The sequence below is a fragment of the Phasianus colchicus genome, chromosome 1 (genome assembly GCF_987193195.1).
Source record: "Phasianus colchicus chromosome 1, bPhaCol1.hap1.1, whole genome shotgun sequence".
NCBI lineage: Eukaryota > Metazoa > Chordata > Aves > Galliformes > Phasianidae > Phasianus > Phasianus colchicus.
The window spans coordinates 187,279,141-187,298,816 of NC_143436.1; the positions used below are offsets into that span (position 1 = coordinate 187,279,141).

Below are 19,676 nucleotides of genomic sequence, written 5' to 3' on the forward strand. Positions count from 1 at the left end.
CAAGACATTCTATGATTCTGTGATATCTTATCTCAGTTTTGTAAAATCCATAGATTATGATCAAAGGAAGAGGCACAAACAGCTGTCTCCATAAAGGAGCAGAAAAAATGTTAAGCTAGAGATAGGATAAAATCTCATGCGTCAATGCTGCCAGCCTAGACATTCATTGCACTGAAGAATATTCTTAGAACAATAAACTATACCATACACTTTTATATCTACTTATTTAGTATGTAAAGGGCACTTTGTGCAACAAGATGTAAACCAGATAAAGACATTCAATACAAATAATTTTTATACAAGGAGCCAAGTGAATTAAGATAATTCACTCTGTGGTGCTACAGGGAGAGGAAAGTTATAAAAATCGAGGTAAATAGACAAGAATAAGATATACTACTGCATATCAAATGTCACATCTTACACAAAAAAAAATGGACTGCTCACAGCTCATTCCATGTTTCTGCAAAGAATATACATAAAACAATTGTACAGATCTTCTATATAGGCATCCTAGAACTACTTTTTAAAGTATAGTCATATTGAAATAATGCTCCAAAATTTATTCCACAGCATTTATGGAAAACAAGATGTATTATTACCTGGCACTGGCTTTGGAACATTTTTAGATCCTCACGGAGTTTCAGATTTTCCTCTTCTAGTCTATTCCTGCTTATTGTCATTTCATTCACTGCTGCCCTTAGCTTTTCAACAATTAACCCATCCTTTTCTCTTTCAGGTTGGCCATATTTAATAATCTCTTCCTGGTTTTGTTTCTTATTGCTTATCTGGAATTGATAACTCTGAGTTTGCTTCTATAAAACAATAAAATATTTTTAATGAAATTCAATAATTACATCTAAATTTTCAGGTCCAAACAGTTCTACTGAAATGATTAAGCTAATTTCCATTTTCTTCATCAGCACTTGCTTAGAAAAGATAGCACCTTTGGAAAGATTTGTATCACTATTCTAAAAGATATTTCCTTTCTTTAGCCTCAAGTTCATCATGTTCAGTGAGAATAACATTTCTAAAACTTAAAAGGATACAGAATTTTTTCAAGAATTTTTCTCTGTTGTGTATTTTCCTAGCACTTTGATATTAATTAGCCTTACAAGTGAAAAGGTGATTATGATGACCTACTCAAAGCAGTCACCTATAAAAAGTGATTTGAGAGAAATGTTTCTCTTTGATATAATGAACTCAGTAGGAGATGTGCGTGTATGCCTCAGGATGGCATTAACCTTTGTCTAAAAGGTGAGTAGTATGAAATTTGTAGTTCAGTTACTGCAGTAACTATATATATATATATATACATATATATATAATTATTATTAGTCTTGTGGAAAAATCATTTGCACATTCAGCATCTCTGGAAACAGTCTTGAAGCAGTTTTGTAGTCCATTCAGTTTCTTCAATTTCTTGTACTCATTAAATAATTCTAAAAAGAAAACTTCAGAAAATAGGTACTGGTGGTATTTCTGAATTCAGTGTGAAGAACCACAATCACTATGGTAACTGTTTAAAAAATTACCCATACAGATCCTTCCATTTGGACACAGCAACACTAATCTTTCAGAAGACTGAAATTCAGAATTAGTTGAAAAATGACACAAAAAAATAACCTGCAAACCATATATCATGTGAAGAGATCAAGTTGAGCAAGAAAATTTAAATAAAAAATAAGTAGTGCTGCATATATTACATTTCCTTGATAATGACTGCAAAAAGGAATTCTTTCTTTGGACTCCTTTTGATTTCATTGATTGTGTTCTCTTAACTTGTGATGGCTGAAATGGACCACAGGCTGCATATTAAATAAAAAGACTATATAAGTTGGCAGGTAAATCTAATGTATGTGGCTAACAGATTAAGGTCCCCAACATCTAAGTTATGGAGTTTGACATGCAAAGATGTCAAAGCATTCTGTGAAATAAAAGTTTTGATTCTGGAAATCAAAAACCTTACAGAGGAGAATTTGGACCAAAGATGCAGAATCTATTAATGCTTTAGAAACAATCTATCAAACTTATCATTAATAAACTAGCCTGATGTTACTAGTATGATGTTACAGTTGTGATGAAAGCTGCCTTCAAAGAAAGTTCGCTGACGATAGCCATTTGAACTTTGACAGAAAAATGTGGACGATCATCTTGAGTACTCTATTTTGACTTGTCTAATTGTGCAATCAACTCAACATGCACCTGCCAGTGGATTCGTCGAGTCAAAGACATATTTTTTTCAGCCATTTGTATGAAAGTTCAGTAACAGCAAAAGAATGCTTTCCACATCTGTAAATGAAATGTAACTGTCATACTTGAAAATAGTGGATATGGGTAAAGAGTCTCCTAAGAATCATTAAGAACATGTTTCACTAGATTAAGATTCAATGAGCTTAGCCCCACTGGAAAAGGAGATCACCAGTTAGCAATGTAATTGGCTTCCCCATGCTTCATTTTGAACTGTTTTGTAGCCCAAATAATATTTAAGTTATTTCTTTAATTTTTTTTAGACCACAGTAGGTCATCAAGAAATCATTATAATGTATTCTTTGTTCTAGAATGGAAATATTTAAAACAATAAAAAATATGCTATACAAATGGGCTATATAATAAATATAATAAAGAATTACATGAACTGGCTGGTAAAAAATGGATCACAAAACCAAGAATGGACTGAATAGTAACTGAAAGATGGAAACTATGATCAAAAACTTATAAGTAATCCAGCAAACATATCTAAGTAAGCTTTTGGAGCAGCATAGAGGGATTCATTTTTTTGTATAAATTAAGTTAATTTTCATTTATGATCCTCAGATAGTGAGGAGATGCCTTAGATTTGAGGGAGCTTCATATTTTGACCAAATAGGAGTGAGATGTACTATCTACAGTGGAAGTTAAATTTCAATAACTTGTCATCACAATTATTGTACAAGGACTGCTCTGCAAATAACACCTCCCACTTTTATTCTGTTGACCCACAGTGTCAGAGTTGAATATTGGTGGCATGGCAGTAGAGGTTGAAATTTCCTGCCAATATTCTGTTACATTTTGTTGCCATGTGACAGATGGGCAGCACAATGGCAATCAGACAAAATGGAGTCTGACATGGAAGTGTGGAAGAAGCAAAGGTGTGAAATTTAATTTCTCAGTGTGGAAAAAATTCCACATTGACATTCGTTAATGCTTACTGAATGTTTATGGAGACCAGTGGATGTGAGCACAGTGAAGCAGTGGGTGGTACGTCACTGCAGTGGTGACAGTGACAGCAGCTCATCTCTGCTGGTGCAGAGATTCACAAGTCTGGCATGCAGGCTCATCTTTGTGGCTGGCAAAAATGCAGAGCTAATGGTGGTGAATATGTTGAAAAATAGTGTTCTGCAGCTGAGAATTTGCTCTATCAAAAAGTGTTGTTGTTCTCTTTGTATCTGTTGCAACTTCCATGGAAATGAATAAGACATTACTTTCAGAGCAACCTATATATGTTAGTAAATAGCATAGACATTAAATTTAAGTCCACGGTATACCTGAAAAATTAAAAAGGAACATGCATTGCTTTTTACAGTTATCTTTAGAGGAAAAATAGTAGTTTTCATTATGAGATTTATTTATATTATATAAGAAAAAAAATTAAAATAACTGCATGTATCAGTATCTTTCAGTATGGATCTTTCTTACTTAAAATAATGTGTCCGTATTATTTTTATGTTTGCTATAAGCTTAGGAGTGTTTAGATTTTAAAACATAAGTTAAAATAACTCAAACTGAGCAAACAGCTCATTTAATTCTCAACTTCCTTCTGAAGAAGGAAGGTAGAAATTTTACCTGAAACAAATTACATTTCTCAGACAATAATCTTTGCTGAGCATCTAAATAAATGAGATGATTTTGGCAGATTGTCCCTTTCTTATCCCATTCTCTTGATTTTGCTTTAAATTCCTGAAAGACAGCAAAACAAAGTTACTAAGGAGAGAGAAAAATGCTCTTGTTCCTTAATCTAAATAATTTATTAATTTTCTCGTTCTAAGAAAAGCATAGTTCTGAAGCTGATATGTAATCTTTCCACAATTTTGGAAAGAAGAAAAAAACCCCAATGATATAAAACAGCCATCCAGCCACAAGACAGCCTCTCTAGAAAAAAATCATCTTAGAGGCTAGTAACCTGAAAAATGTGGATGGTGAAATAAGCATAGAATCATAGAATCACAGAATTGCTCAGGTTGGAAAAGACCTTAAAGACCATCAAGTCCAACCACAACCCAGCCATCCTACCCTAACTAACAACCCTCCACTAAATCATGTCCCTGAGCATCACATCCAAACTGTTTTTAAACACATCCAGGGATGGTGACTCAACCACCTCCCTGGGGAGTCTATTCCAGTGCTTAACATCTCTTTCTGTAAAGAAGTTTTTCCTGATATCCAACCTAAACTCACACAACTTGAGGCCATTTCCCCTCATCCTGTCACCTGTCACCAATGAGACCAACCCCATTCTTGTTACCATCACCTTTGAGGTATTTGAAGAGAGCAATAAGGTCTCCACTCAGCCTCCTTTTCCCCAGACTTAACAGCCCCAGTTCCTTCAGTCTCTCCTCATACGGCATATTCTTCAAGCCCTTCACCAGCCTTGCTGCCCTTCTTTGGACCTGCTCCAGCACCTCAGTGTCTTTTCTGTACTGAGGTGCCCAAAACTGAACGCAGTACTCCAGGTGAAGCCTCACCAGTGCCAAGTACAGGGGCAGGATGATTTTCCTAGTCCTGCTCACCACACCATTCCTGATACAATCCAGGATGCCATTGGCCTTCTTGGCCAGTTGGGCACACTGTTGGCCCCTACTCAGCCAACTGTCCATCAGTACACCAAGGTCTCGATCACTGATTAGAAATGATAAAGTATTTAAAATCACTTCAATTGCTGTAAATCTTAGAGTTATAACTATAAAACACCAATTATATTGGAAGGTAAGCAGCTCCTGTGACTTTAAAGAAAAGTAAGAGTAATCAGCATGGGATCAAACCCTTACTAATCAGACAAATATTTTGAGTGCTTTTTTGGTTGTTCCTTTTCTTGAACAAAGGAACAGCAGCTACAGTGAATAAATTTTACTTCTTGTAAAATTGTTCAATTGCTGCTTCTGGAATTTTTTCCTAACTTCACCTACTTTCAACAAAAACTTTTTAACAAATGTTATTACAATCAGGTTTTGCTAATAATAGTTTTGTGTCTGTGTTTAGATTTATATATAAATAGAATTGTTTTGTATTTATATACATATGATTGTATTGATATATATTTGTATTTATATTCCTATTTACACTGTTTGACTTTTTTCTTAGATCTTGTATTCTTGTCACAACTGACTTTAAAGGCAATATTCCACAAATAAGTGGGAGAGCTCTACAGCTAATGAAGTTCTAGCTCTTTTTGTTTGGATGAACAATTAGGAAAATTATAGTATATATTGCCCTGCATGTTGCAAAGGGGTTGGAGATTCATGATCCTTGAGGTCCTTTCTAATCCTGGCCATTCTGTGATTCTGTGATTCTGTGATTCTGTGATATGGGTTTATATAGTGAAAAGCAAAATGCTCTTTTAAGCCTTTATAAGATCTGCCTTTTTCACAATGGAAATGTTGGTCCCAAAAAGGGAGATGAGCTTTTATAATTATCTTAAACTGACATATTCCTGTAATACACACACAGCTACTGAAATGAAATCAAATGCTTTTCAACATAGATTAATACAAGTTTTAGCTTCCATAATGTGTGCTTTGGTATTTTAAACGAACAAAAATCTTCAGTTTCAAAAAATGTCATACAGATGCAGTTTCAGCCTGCTAAATGAGGACTGCAGGTTTAAGGCCTTACTAAAGGACTGCTGAGTTTAGTAGATTTTCAACACTGATTATTTCCTAAATACTAGAATTTCCTGTATATATTTCAAGCAATCATTTTTCATACTGCTTAATTAATCAAACGATAGAATTGTCTTACATTATTTTCTCATTTTAATCTTGAATGAGGTCATTCTCAAATTAGCTAGATCAGACAGTTTCAGACTAGTGATATATTTAGTCAGTTATCAACATATAACCCATTTATTGCTCTTGCAGTGGCAGATGCTGGTAAGCTATGCTGAAATCCAAAGCTTAGCAAGTTTTCTGATGATAAGGACTCTTCCATGTGGAAAAGACATCATGTACGTGTTATGTAAAGTGACCTGAAGTTGGCAGAAGTTGCTGCTACGTGTTACATCATAACAGGAAGAATAGGCAAGATCAAAACATAGATCCCAAAGTACTTTTTAAATGTAATTTAAGTATGAAAATATTTAAAATTTGTCAGCTCTTAAGATTTCATTTGTGGAGTTCTCCAAGTGTTTAAATGGTCTACCATCATAAATCTATATAAATCTAAATCATGAGCATCTAAGTCCTCACAATGCTTAAAAGCTACACAACTAGCTCACACTTAGTTTCCACTGGTATTCTTTTGCTTACTTTCCCTGCAGAATCCAGGTCAGTGAATGCTTGAAGCACACATTAATTTTTTTTATGATCTCTGCAAAGGATGGCTGGAGAAAATATTGATTTTTTTTTTTTTTTTCCTGATCCTTCTATGCTACATCAGACTAGAGGATAGACTGTTCTCCCAGTATAGGAAACATTCAGTTTAATAATCTTCTCTCCAAACAGAATCTGAACCAGAATCTCTTCGTGTTAATTTTCTACATAATAAACTACACACTGTTTTTCAACAGTTTCTGGAATTTCTCTTCTGGAAGTTGTTTCATTTTGCAAAGAAAATATACTGGCTAAGTAAGAAAGCAGAAGGAAAAATTAATAGAGCTAGAGATTACATTGCTCAGTCCTATGTTTCTGTGCCAGTGAATGTACCCATAAGAGTATTTGAGGAGAAGTTGCCATGTAGAATCACACTCTATAGATGCCAATTTTCTGTGCTGGGTAACTCTCCCATTGGCTCAGTAAATAGTTAACTATTCAGCAGATAATGCTGGAACTTCAAACTCTTGAGAAGTCAAGGCTGGGAATTCTGATTATAGATCAGCATCTTACTGTATCCAAGAATAAGTCAGCTAAAATACTTTCTGTGTCTGGTTGAATAGAGAATATGACTGAATCCTACCCTCAACATCACAGATTATCTAGTTTCCCACTCAATATGTTGGGTTCTGCAGACTGTATTTTTAAGTACCTTATCCTTGCTAATGTGTGACCTAGGGAAACTAAGTACTGAAGTCAAAACTGTGGATGGCCTCAGATGTGGAAGTGCTAACAGGATAAGTGTATAACAAACAGTTTTTCAGTCTTAAATCCTTATTCTATCTAGCCCTACACAATAGAAGTTGTTCTGAAGTCTATAAGACTTATGTTAATGGTAGATATCATGTGAAAAAATCCTGCACATGCAAAAAACTCTCATGCCTGAACATATGATACTCTCCAGTACACTTACAGGAAGTAAAATTTATTTATCAATACGTTTATGAAGCAAATGATGTATGCTAACTCATAAAACTATCAACAACACTAATAAAACTTCAGTGAAAGAACAAAACTTGAATATCAAACTCTGCACCTTTTCCTATGTGTCTTCTGTAGAAGAATCAGATACTTAGAGTTTACAGCTGTAACCAAGAAATTAATCCTAGAAGCATACTGAAAATAGAAGGTGGTAACAAAATATTCTTACCTCCAGTTTCTTGTTTAAATTGTTCAGTTGAAATGATGTCTCTGGGCTTTCTTTACTTATTTCTCTACTTTGACGATTTTTTTGTTTTAATAGCTTGTCATAACTATGTGTCAGCTTCAAAAACTAAAAATAAAAGCAGAGGGGAACATACAGAATCTGTCAAGGATGACTGTGTGACCAAAGTTCTCATTAAACTAGAATTGCCTACTGCAAGTTCAACATTCTAGTACTTAATCAATACAATAAAGAAGCATTTAATAAAATGAATTTCGTGGAGATGAACTAAACTCTCTCTCTAATGTAAACTAACATTTCAAGTAGGTTCATTTGACAACTACTTAATTATGCTGAAGATTTTTATGGCACCATTACCCATAGTGTCATTTCCTCTGGTGCTTATGTGAAATTTTTACACTTGTTTACTGCCATCTTGTGTTAACAATTTTAAAGGGTGCTTCATCAACCAAAATGAAGGATTATCATTAAAATGCTTGCACGTTTCTTTTCTATAATGGAAAATGTTGAAATGTTATGCATGGGGTAATTGCTTTCTTCTGGAATTGTGGAGTTCCAAATAGTATCTTTGAGAATTAGACCCCAAATACTGTTCTGCCTTTTGATCTTACTATGAAAGCATGGCTTAGGTGTCAGAGGCAAAGTCAGGAAGGTATCAGCAGAAATACAAGATTCTTCAGAAGTGTGGCCACTGAACAGTCTGCTACTCTACATGAGCCTGAGGAGGACTCTGCTACTCAGAGTTAGATAGGGCTGCCCTCAAATGCTTATATATTTCATCTCTCCCAAATTCTAATCATACACTGAGAGGAATCGTATTCCAGGAGTGTTCAATTCCTTCCATCCTAAAGGATTCCTTCCATTCCTAAAGGGAGCATGATGCAGCTCAGACTTGGACATTAAATTCTAAAGGCACTTAGTTGCTAAAGTGCTTAGAACAAGAATGGATTCTCCTTCTTGTGCCAAAGGTTTTCTGTCATTTTCAAAATGAGAGTACCTAAGTATCACATACATGGAAACAAAACAAAACAAAACAAAACAAAACAAAACAAAACAAAAACAGAAAGTAATTAAGATGAATCCCTGAAGTTTCTCATATTTAATTATAACAAAATGCTATACATTTGAATGAGTGCAAAAGTGTGGATTAAGAGTTTCAGATTACCTATCAGGAACTATTAACTATTTCTCTAACACAAAATAATACTTTACTGCAGTCAACTGGAACATAAACCTTCTGTGGGAAGGTTGCTCATTAAACAGTGGCTCATATTAGTATCAAGGGTAAAAAGCACCGAGGACTACAGAAGAATTGTTATCACAGAGAAATTTGTTCTGAATAGTCTAAACACTGCTAGGGAGAGCTAGAAGAAGCAACCCCTTCTATTTCTGTCAAGATTAGGAAGGAACAAAAATTGCGAGGGATTTTAAGACAACATCTGCACAGAAAGATACAATGATGTAAATATTAACAAACTATTTGTGCAAGATTAAATTGCAGCTCTTAAGAATGTACATTGTTAAAGGAGGTATAATGTTCAAGTGGAGATAAGAACCAAAAGAAGGGAGAGAAAGGATCACCGAATCACAGAATCACCAAGGTTGGAAAAGACCTACAAAATCATCCAGTCCAACCATCCACCTATCACCAATAGTTCTCAATAAACCCTCAACACAAAATCCAGACGTTCCTTGAACACCTCCAGGGTCGGTGACTCCACCACCTCCCTGGGCAGCCCATTCCAGTGCCTGACCACTCTTTCAGAAAAGAAGAATCTCCTAACGTCCAGCCTAAATCTCCCCTGGTGCAGCTTGAAGCCATTTCCTCTGGTCCTATCACTAATGACACGAGAGAAGAGACCGACCCTCAGCTCACCACAACCTCCCTTCAGGTAGTTATAGAGAGCAATAAGGTCCCCCTGAGCCTCCTCTTCTCCACACTGAACAATCCCAGCTCCTTCAGCCGCTCCTCATCAGGCCTGTGCTCCAGACCCCTTACCAGCTTTGTTGCCCTTCTTTGAATCCGCTCCAGGGACTCAATGTCTTTCTTGCAGTGAGGGGCCCAAAATCCATAAAGGTGTATCTATACCATAGGACATGTATGAGTTTTTTATAATGCAATCAGAAAATAATGAAACTGATATTTTTCTTACTTGAGATTTAAGTGCACAAAGCTGAGTTTCGTAATTCTGAGCCATTTCACAGTTCGTTTTCTGTAAGTTTTCCAGTTGCTGACAAAGTAGTTCCACCTACGGTTAGAAACACACCACAAAGCCAGATTGCAGCAATCAAACTTCGTAGTATATTATGAATTAATGATAAAACCATGTGAATCTGTCATGAAAGATCCTTTAACGAAGCATTTCTGACCCAGCTATATAAATGAACTGCTGTGTCCCAGCATAAGAATTTTGCTTGAATTGTTTACGTCTTGAATTATCTGATATTTTCACAGAGACATGGGAAATATGACAAACAGCATACATGACACCTAGGTTTTTTTGGAGAGGCAGCCTGGAAGCTCGTTGCAATATGCTAAAATATTTCAGATAACATCTGTGTATGGGCAAATAGATTGATGCTTTAAAGATTGGCTAGCTGAATTATGCTCTTGGCTTCTTTGACTGCAATGACAAAGGGCAAGTTCCTACAGTTCTTTGTTAGGGAGAGATAGATCCATTTCAAGACTCCCACTGCCCCTAGCTCACATGGGGACATCCACATGTAAACACCTAACACCTAACTTCAGATGTAATGCAATAGATTTGAACGTCATGCTAGGATTCGCCGATACTTCTGAAACAATATTCAGCACACACGACTTGAAGTGCAGGTGATGTCAGATCCACTGGTGCCTTCAGTTTGAAATTAACATTCAAAACCAGTACAGCATGTGAAATTATAAAAATGGTGTATAAATACGAATTACAGTGACATAATTTTGTCAAACTTTTGGAACTGCATTTTTCCATTTAAAATTTCTGATTAAAGTAGAAGTATTGTCATCTAGGAAAAAAAATCAAATTATCTTTTCAAAGCTTATCTGAGAATATTTGATTTAATTTAAACTTAAAGGAAATAAAAGAAATATGGGACTTTGAATGACATCTTTACAATCACTTTTCAGAACAGAAGCCCAATTTAAATCAAAATAGTAAGGATAATTTGTGACCTCCAAAGAGTTCGATATTTTTGCATGATAGATCAAACAAGCCTACAAACAGAGCATTGTGATCACAGCATTCACTTCTTCACAGGATATAAACTTTTTTACAGATCTGATATTTTCAAATACCTCTTGACCTTTTTGATCCAGTTTGCTTTGGGCACTTGCTAATTCTTGATGCTGGATATCCATCTGTACTTCAAAAGCTTTCATCTTCCTTTCCCATTCTACTTTCTTGCTGTTTACTATGATGTCAACTTGATGCACTAAATCCTGAAGTTCAGCTTCACATGAAGAGGCTCTGTAACAATAATAATGAGAAAAAACATTTTTTTTTAAATACAGGGCGAGAGAGAAACAAATTTGTAGTTAAATTGCTAAGACTTCATTTTACTTCTGATGGAAATAGCCATTTTTCAACATCAGAAAGGAAAGAAATAGAGAAGTTAAGTGACACTTTCAAAAATTAAATCATAAGTTTGCCTGAAGTCCAAACCAGAATATTCAGCACATTCCTGGCTTTTTGCCTAGCATAAATAGTGCTTGGTATACTCTCACTCTTTCAGAGACAAGCTGTTGTATGAGCATAAGTTAAGTAGAAAGTATCCAGGCTGAAAGCTCTAAGGACAAGAGCAGGAGAACATCAAGTTGCTTATGGGCGCAGGACTTCCTACTAAGTGTTGAGCAATGATGGAAATAGAGTTTACTGGAGGAAGTTACTAAACAGCTAGATTGAAAGCTAGTCACTCTCCTTGATTGCTGGTTCAGCATTAACACTCTATTTTCCCAATCTTGTTGTGGAAAATGAACTTAAATAAAAAGACTTCTATAACACTATTCATATTTAATACTACCAGGAAGCATAAAAATGAGGGCGTTTTGAAAATGACCTTGTCCTGGGGAGACCATAAACACTGGAATTTTTCCAAACTTAAGAGGTTAAATTTTGATTACGTCCTCTGCAGTACAACTTCATTGTCAGTGATGGAACATTTTTTGCATTGCTGCTTTAGGAATATGATGTATCATAATCCTTATGATGTATCATAAAGAACAAAGTGATGGGATATGGTTAATATGTGAGATATCAGCAACTTAAAGCAGTCAAAGCTCTTAGTTACCCTCTTGTACTTATATGGGAGCAATAAATCAGATGGCATATACCATTTAGCAGACACATAAAAAGCACCTGAACTTTAACATGGAGATTTCTTTATTCCATGTAAATTCAAACTTTGTATTTGATAATGAATATTAGTAAAAAATGAAATAAGAAATATATTATAACATATCTGGTTAGGGATACTTTCTTTGCAAGAAATTGCACAATTTTTTCAGTATTCTAAAAATTTCCATTTGTAGAAATGCCTATTTTACATCTACATTATACAGTTCTTCTGGGTATATGAGATTTTTTCCATAAGTGTTTTGGGGACTTTATTGCCCAATAAACTCAATCGTTTTATGAACTGTGGGTTTTTCTCCATCTGTGAATTTGCAGCTGGCATTTCAGAATGGCAGCTTCTTTATAAGTTGGGATCTTTCTAAAACTTGTGGATCTATTCAAATTTCAATGAAATATTCCAGTTAGGAAAAAGAGTATGACAATATAATTAAATAAAACTCTTTATTGAAACACTTCTAACAATTTTATTTTTCTGACTTACTGCTTTGTATCCATTCAAGATAAGATTCTAGTGTTTCGTGAAAAGAAAGAGGAGAGAATGTACACTCTTGCCTAATTCCTCTCCATAAAATAAAGAAGGGGAATTTTATTCCATTAACACTTAGAGCTATTTTTGGACTGCTACAAAGACTGAGCTAAAGTGGCATTTATCTCACTGAAGTGAAAGAAAATCTTTCACTGATTGTTTTTAACCAGTGAGCAATGCATTGCGTTTTTAGCCTTTCGAGGCACAGCATCTCATTCATTTCCTTTTTGGTAAATCTCTACTTTCCACACATTTTATTAATGGCATTTGTTATCTCCACATCCCTTTCTCATATTAGTTAGCAACTTTTTTTTTTTTTTAAACTTCTTTTTGTATCTTTCTTTTTTCCTACTATGGTTTTAGTTAAAGTTTTCTATATGCTTGTTCGTTTTAAATAGATAACATTTATAAATTGCCCCCTTATACAGCTTATGATTTTCTTTAGATCTACCTTTATCTCATCTTCGGCACCTATTGGGAAGTGTTGAAATGTGTCATCAGTAGCCACTGCTATCTTACCTTGCCCACGAAAAAACCTCATTTAAAATCCTCAGATTACTCCTTTTAGTGCTATTATTTCACCATTACAAAAATCATTATGAAAATGTCTACATTTTCCCTTTGCAACAATTTAGAGATTAGTGTGTTCAATTACTGCCATATCTACAAGAAAGTACAAATAAATCACATGGTGGTTTTTTTCTGCAGTGTCATCTGTCTCCCTCTTAACCCAATAGATTGTACTGTTAGTAAACACCTGTTTGCTCTTCACATTTTTCTGTTGCAGTGCCTATTCATTGTACAATTGAAGTTTAATCTAAATTTAATTTCAATTTCCTCATACTGCTGGATAATTTTCAAGCCTCTTCTTTTAGTTTATAAAACAAGCAATTATATTCGTTCATAAATTTGATCATCTAAAATGATGAAAAATGTATTGTACTCTATTACTTTTCACTGTAATATATTTGGCAGTCTGATGAGCATCTCCTCTCTTAAAAAAAATCTAAGAGTGATGTCACTGTTTTGAGTTTTGCTGTATTCTGTTTTCCTCTTAAAAATATTATCCCAACTCGTCTTTCTAAAAATAAGTAAAAGAGCAATAACTGGTGACTAATTCATACACGTTTAAAAGTTACCAACTCTCTTGACTGCATATGGTACATACAGTTGTGTGGCAAATGCCTTTGTAATTGCCTGTCAGGTTTGCAGTCATTCTAAGACCTCTGTGGCATGATAGTCTGAAAAAGTGAGCATGGCTACTTCCTTTATGAATTCTTTACCATTTCCTAGCTCTCTTTCCTCTCCTTCCAAGTGTACCCATCAGTCAGTAATTTATGAAATAATGGCCATAGATATGGTCACAGAGACAAAAGCCAGTGCAGCATCTGCATAATGTAGCACAACATGCAGAAGGGTTAATGACAAAGCACACAGCAGCAGGCATGTAACCACTCTGTCCTCAGGGGTGTTGGTGAGGATATCAATATCCAAAATTAGCACAGGATACCATTTTGTGTCATGTACTTCGCAATCTGGCAGATTTTTTTGGAGTGGACATTGCAACTAAGAATGTGCCAAGTAATTAGGAACTCTGTTTTAGCAGAACCCAACTATTCAAACACAAACTGAACCATGGACTCAGAGGGAATATTGTCTTTGTTTCAGCTGGGACAGAGTTGGTTTGTTTCATAGTGTCTGCTATGGTGCTATGTTATGGTTGTAGGAGAAAAATAACGTTTGATAACACAACATTTCTAGTTGTTGCTAAGCAGTGTTGTAAAGAACCAAGACCATTCTAGGTTCTCCTCTCCTACGAATGGCTGGGGGTGGGTACAGGAAGCTGGGAGGGGACAGAAACAGGACAGCTGAGTTAAACTGACCAAAGGGACATTCCATACCATATGACAGCATGTGGAAGGAGTTCTGAAAGAAGAGGGAGTTCATCACGCTCTCTTCCATTGCTGAGGGTGCTGGCTGAGCATTGGTTGGTGGCTGGTGAGCAATTGCTTGTGCATCACTTGCTATATACACACATAAAAATTTCTATATATTTGTCCTATTATCCTTTGCCTTTTCTCTATCTTACTAAATAATTTTATCTCAACCCATGAGTTTACTTTGTTTTTTTTCCCCAGTTCTCTGGGGGAGTGAGTGAATGACTGTGTGGTGTTTAGGCATCTGCCAGGTTAAACCTGACATTCCTAATGCCTGTGAGCCTTCAGCTGCTGAGTTTGCAGCCAGTGCACCACTGAAGAGCAGCACGGGTACTCACATGTGCCTCTGCTCTAAATGACTATGGAAAACAAGCACACATTTTACTCCTTGTAGTTGATGTCAATACCTAGAGGAAACATTAGAATTTCTTTCAAGTTAACAACCTGTTTGAAATAACAAATGCAGTGGATGAAAATGTCCCTGCTGTAAATGTTTCTGGTAATCTTTCACTTCCTCACTGTTCTGCCAGCTTCCTGACTGTCAGCCCTCCTGATGCCTGTGCAGACACACCAAAATCTGTCTGTAGGTTCTGCTCAGAGTCAAGCACTGGCCTCACACATTCTGTGCCCCATAACTTGCATGCTCAACTTCTGAGTGTAGTGCACTAAGAAGAAGAGTTCCTTAACATGGAAATATGTTTATCGAGGGTTTTTGGTGCTTAAAGGTGCACATGTAATAATCATGACAATTATTAGAGAAATTCAAATCTTGGAAACCTTACCAATATCAATATTAAGCTAGGAAAGACTTTATAAATACTTTAAAAAATCTTAATGCTTTTTAACTTTAGCAATCTTATTATAAAATTTAATATCATTCATAGAATGACAGGAACAAAAAAGCAAGCAAGTAGTACAGCATGATGTACAAATCAGAAGACAAAAATACTTCCCTCCCACCCCAGAACACCTGAAACCCATCTCAAATTAGCAACTGTGATTCAGCAAACTGATTCCCTCTGGAGGTAACTGGTGGAGATATGAATCTGGATTTTAAAAACAGAGGTGGAAGCAGTTACTACGTCAGGATTATCTTTTATTTGATACTACTGGATAAGGCCTTTGCCTTTCCAGCCTCATGTGTTACAGTCCTGAGGAGAAGGATTTGGGGTGTCGTTTGATGAAAGGCTCAACTTGAGCCAGCAATGTATGTTTGCAGCCCAGAAAGCCAATTGTATCCTGGGTTGCACTGAGAGAAGGTCAAGGGAGATGATTCCGCCCCTCTGCTCTGCTTTAGGAAATGGCTTTAAACTGGAAAAGGGTAGTTTTAGATTAGATATTAGGAAGAAATTTTTTACTTTGAGGATGGTGAGACATTGGAACAGGTTGCCCAGAGAATGTTGTGGATGTGCCCTCCCTGGAGACATTCAAGACCAGGCTGGATGGGACTGTGAGCAGCCTGGTCTAGAGGGAGGTGTCCCTGCCTATAGCAGGGGTTGGAACTGGATGATCGTAAAAGTCCTTTCCAACCCAAATCACTCTATGATTCTATGATTGCCAGGTGGCAACATGTCAGGGAACAATGAGCAGGGACATCTGCTATCGGATTTTAGCCTTCATAAATTGGGACTTTCTCTACTGTGCATCATATAAATTATCTAAACATTGCTGTGCAACTGCAAATGTGATCTCTAGCCTGGACCACCAGATTACCATTCCAGATCCACCATGGCTGACATCTTTTCCTCTTGGGTTGCTTCAGCTATTCTTTTGAGATCAACTCCCACAAGACAAGTTCTGCAGCTGTTGCTAGAAAATTTTCTTGCAGCAATTATTGCAAGTCTGATGAACCTAGAACTGCCAGTATAGAAAATTGATATATTGAAGGAAAAAATCCCATCTGAAACAGCTTCTCAGTCTCACAATTTTCTCCTTTTCATCTTCGTCTGCTTCCTTACCTAGATCCTTTAGTTACATCCGCAGCTAAAAAAGGAAAGCTGTACCTGAAGCTGTAGATTACTGCTTCTGTTCTACTTCCAGAGCTGCTCCGTATCATTGCTGTAGCTTTATGCACATCACTGCATAAAGATGCACTTAGCAGTTATCCCCACCTACTAGCACAGAAGGACTAAGAGCTGCTGTGCCTATTATTTTAATCCCTTTGGTGTTTTGAAAGCAGTGGTTGTTATACTCCCTCAAAATATGACCAATCATATGGTATGAGAATTATGCAAATTTTAATTTCATCACTGGATGTGGAACGTGGAAAACTCTGGCATGCTTTGTTTAATATAGTATCAGGTAAAAACACAGGGAAAAAGTTTTCCCATGAAGGGAAGAAGTATGGGAATTTTACTCATAAGCATTCAGCACTCCTACACTGCTGACTGCATACACCAAATGCATTCCTCCCACATGGAACCAATGACTTGTATTTAAGCAAGTGGGAACTACTCTGTTGCATTTACTATGAAATGGCTCAAAACACTGCAAAGTAACTTATTTTTAAAGAGATGTAGGCAAGCTCTTAGTCCTTTTACTCTATTTCCATAATAGTGAAAATAGAGATGATTCATATTCTGCTGTCATTAATGACTATTTATCTGCATGTCAAATGTATACATTTCCAAATTTAGAAAAAACAAATCCTGTACAATAATTTTTACCAACTTAAGGCCTTTATAACAAAGGATTTCTGTACTTGTTAAAACTTTCTAAGCTCTCTCAACATTTTGCTTTGGAGTTCTGCACAAACTTGTGTTTTTCTGATGGTTTCTTAATAGGCAAAGAAAGATTATTATTGTCCATCCACTTGAGAGTAAGGTTGTAACCTAGAAACTGAAATCTCAAGAAATGTTCAGTTCACTCTGTCCATGTCCCTTAATTACTTGGGTTTGCTGACAAATAGAAAAGTGGGTATAACTGCATTTACCCCAAAGTACAAAGCCTATGTAGAACAATGTAAACACAGATTTCCCTATCGAGCAGTACATTCATTAGATCTTGATCCTTAACCCAGCTTCTAGAGCCAGCATTAACTCCATTTCTCTTTTTAAGAGCTGCTTTAGAAATGCAAAAGATATAAGCTGTCTGTTACAGCACTCCATCAGTACCTTTTATCCTGTGCATAAAATACAACTGATTTATTTAACAAGTTTTAGCCATACACTGTCACGTATGTATGTATGGATAATTTGTGATTTATGAGTTCTTGCAGATGGGATATAATTGCCATGATTTCTACCCCATAATTTAACCCTTTTTCCAAATTTTAAAGTTACCTGCATTATTTCTGCAATACTATCAGCACAGATTGAAACGCTGGTCTCTCATTGGATGTGTAGCCTAGACTAAACTTCCAGATTCTTGGTACTGTCAATGGAAATAAATAGCTATCTAGAACATCTGTTTTATGATGGAATAAATCACTCTCTAGATCTATCTACAGTGGCTTGAAATTTCATGTATGCTAATTACAACTGTGAATCTGCACACACCAGAGGGGTTGAAACTAGATGACCATTGTGGTCCTTTTCAACTCAGGCTATTCTGTGATTCTGATTCCATTCTATGATCTGGATTCAGAAATTGGGCTTTTGATTTGTTAAAGAAGTAGCCAAAGAATAACAATATTTTTTTTTTAATTCAAGTTTTTATGAGACCATATTTACTAATCACCAACTAACAAAAAGAATGGCTCTCAAAGCTAAAAAGGAGTCACGTTGTTCAGAATATATTTTGATGCAGCATGCTATTTTTTTCCATTATGAAAACTGCATGAATCATTCTTCAGTACAACCGAGCATACTTTCAAATCATATTCAAGCTTTCTTCAGCCAGAATAAGGTGTGGGTGAATGTATGTGTTTCTATTACTTTAAGAAGTACTTTTACACTTACTATGTGCCATATTAGCTAGATCGTTTCTTGATAATAATGATATGAAGAACCATTTGATATGACATATGGAGAAGTGTTCTTTATCTTGCTCTGTTCCTTGAGCAGGCTGGGTGATATGAGACCTTACATCAAATCTCACTCATGGTTTGTGCTGTACTGTATTTTTTTTCAGATTAAAACAACTCGATTTGGATGATGTGAAAAAAAGATGAGTGTGTTGGGAAGAGAAGTGCGTTAATACTTGGCAGAACAATTTTGGTTACTGTATGTGAAAAATAAAACTACATCTTGAACAACCAATAACCCTGTTTCTAATAGTTTTGAATGTTTTAAGTGCTGTGATATTTAAGTTTATAGTGCTGTAGCCTAGCAACTTCAAGAATTTTTGAAAACCATTCAAAATGAAATTTCTTAACAACTTAATAAAACCCAGTTTTTATTGTTTTCTTTTGTTTAGGTATGCAGATTTTAAAGATTTAACTAAATAAAAGTAGAAAATTAAAGCTCTAAACTTTGTTGTCTTAGTTAACAGTAACCTCTTCACACCTTGCACAAAAAGGATTCAAATAAATTGTAAAAGAATGTTTGCTTCTGAGATCACCATTAATAAACTCACACAATTCAATTGCATTATGCATTTAACCTCCAGATAGTCTTTACTTACTTAGTGAGAGCCTGTTCCTGAAATACTTCTGAGCCCTGCTCCATATTACTTAAAGTCTTGTTAACCTGTTGGAACAGCAGAAATTATATAATTCAGATTCTCTCAAGTGCACCTGTACATAGCAAAGCAGTACATATGGGATACTTCAGTGCTTTCCTTTCAATTTCTGTGATTCTTCCACTGCAAAAAAACAGGAGAAGGGAAATGATTACAGACTGCAGTGGGCAACATGAAAGCTTCAGGAGTAAGTTCAGGTCTAGCAGCAGCTCCTACACTTGGTGCAGCAGTGAGATAGTAGAGGTGTTGCTGGCTTGAAGATATTTTTGGATTTCCATGAGGAAGAATTTGACTTGGATCATTCTCTGCTAGTGATAACAATGATCTGCTCCAAAACACACAAATGTTTGCCATAACATAAATTTGCCATAATTTCATGGGTCCATTCAGCAGCCATTTCTCCAGTGTCATAGTGCAGAGGTCAAATTCCATATCTTCATAATTAAGTTATACTGAGCCATAATTGCTCTCAAACACATTTTTGGACTCATTGACTATTTGCTGCCTTGTGCT

General features: G+C 35.8%; 1 protein-coding gene across 13 annotated transcripts in view; it reads right to left on the reverse strand.

Moving 5' to 3' along the window:
- The window catches only part of DEUP1 (deuterosome assembly protein 1), a 65,379-nt gene that overhangs the window by 44,686 nt on the left and 1,017 nt on the right, over positions 1–19,676 (reverse strand). For 5 of the 13 annotated variants that reach the window (XM_090134037.1, XM_031616098.2, XM_090134038.1 and 2 more), the window contains exons 2-7: positions 19,107–19,171; positions 11,024–11,195; positions 9,882–9,977; positions 7,714–7,836; positions 3,823–3,936; positions 600–812 (exon numbers count right to left, since the gene is read on the reverse strand). In XM_090134037.1, coding sequence (XP_089990163.1) covers positions 600–812; positions 3,823–3,936; positions 7,714–7,836; positions 9,882–9,977; positions 11,024–11,195; positions 19,107–19,150 — 762 coding nt within the window. In that variant the 5' untranslated portion in view covers positions 19,151–19,171. Of the gene's footprint in view, positions 1–599; positions 813–2,202; positions 2,290–3,822; positions 3,937–7,713; positions 7,837–9,881; positions 9,978–11,023; positions 11,196–16,256; positions 16,377–17,824; positions 17,916–19,106; positions 19,172–19,261; positions 19,287–19,676 lie in introns of those variants that run through there. The other 8 variants (XM_090134034.1, XM_090134035.1, XM_031616099.2 and 5 more) reach the window with 8 other exon arrangements.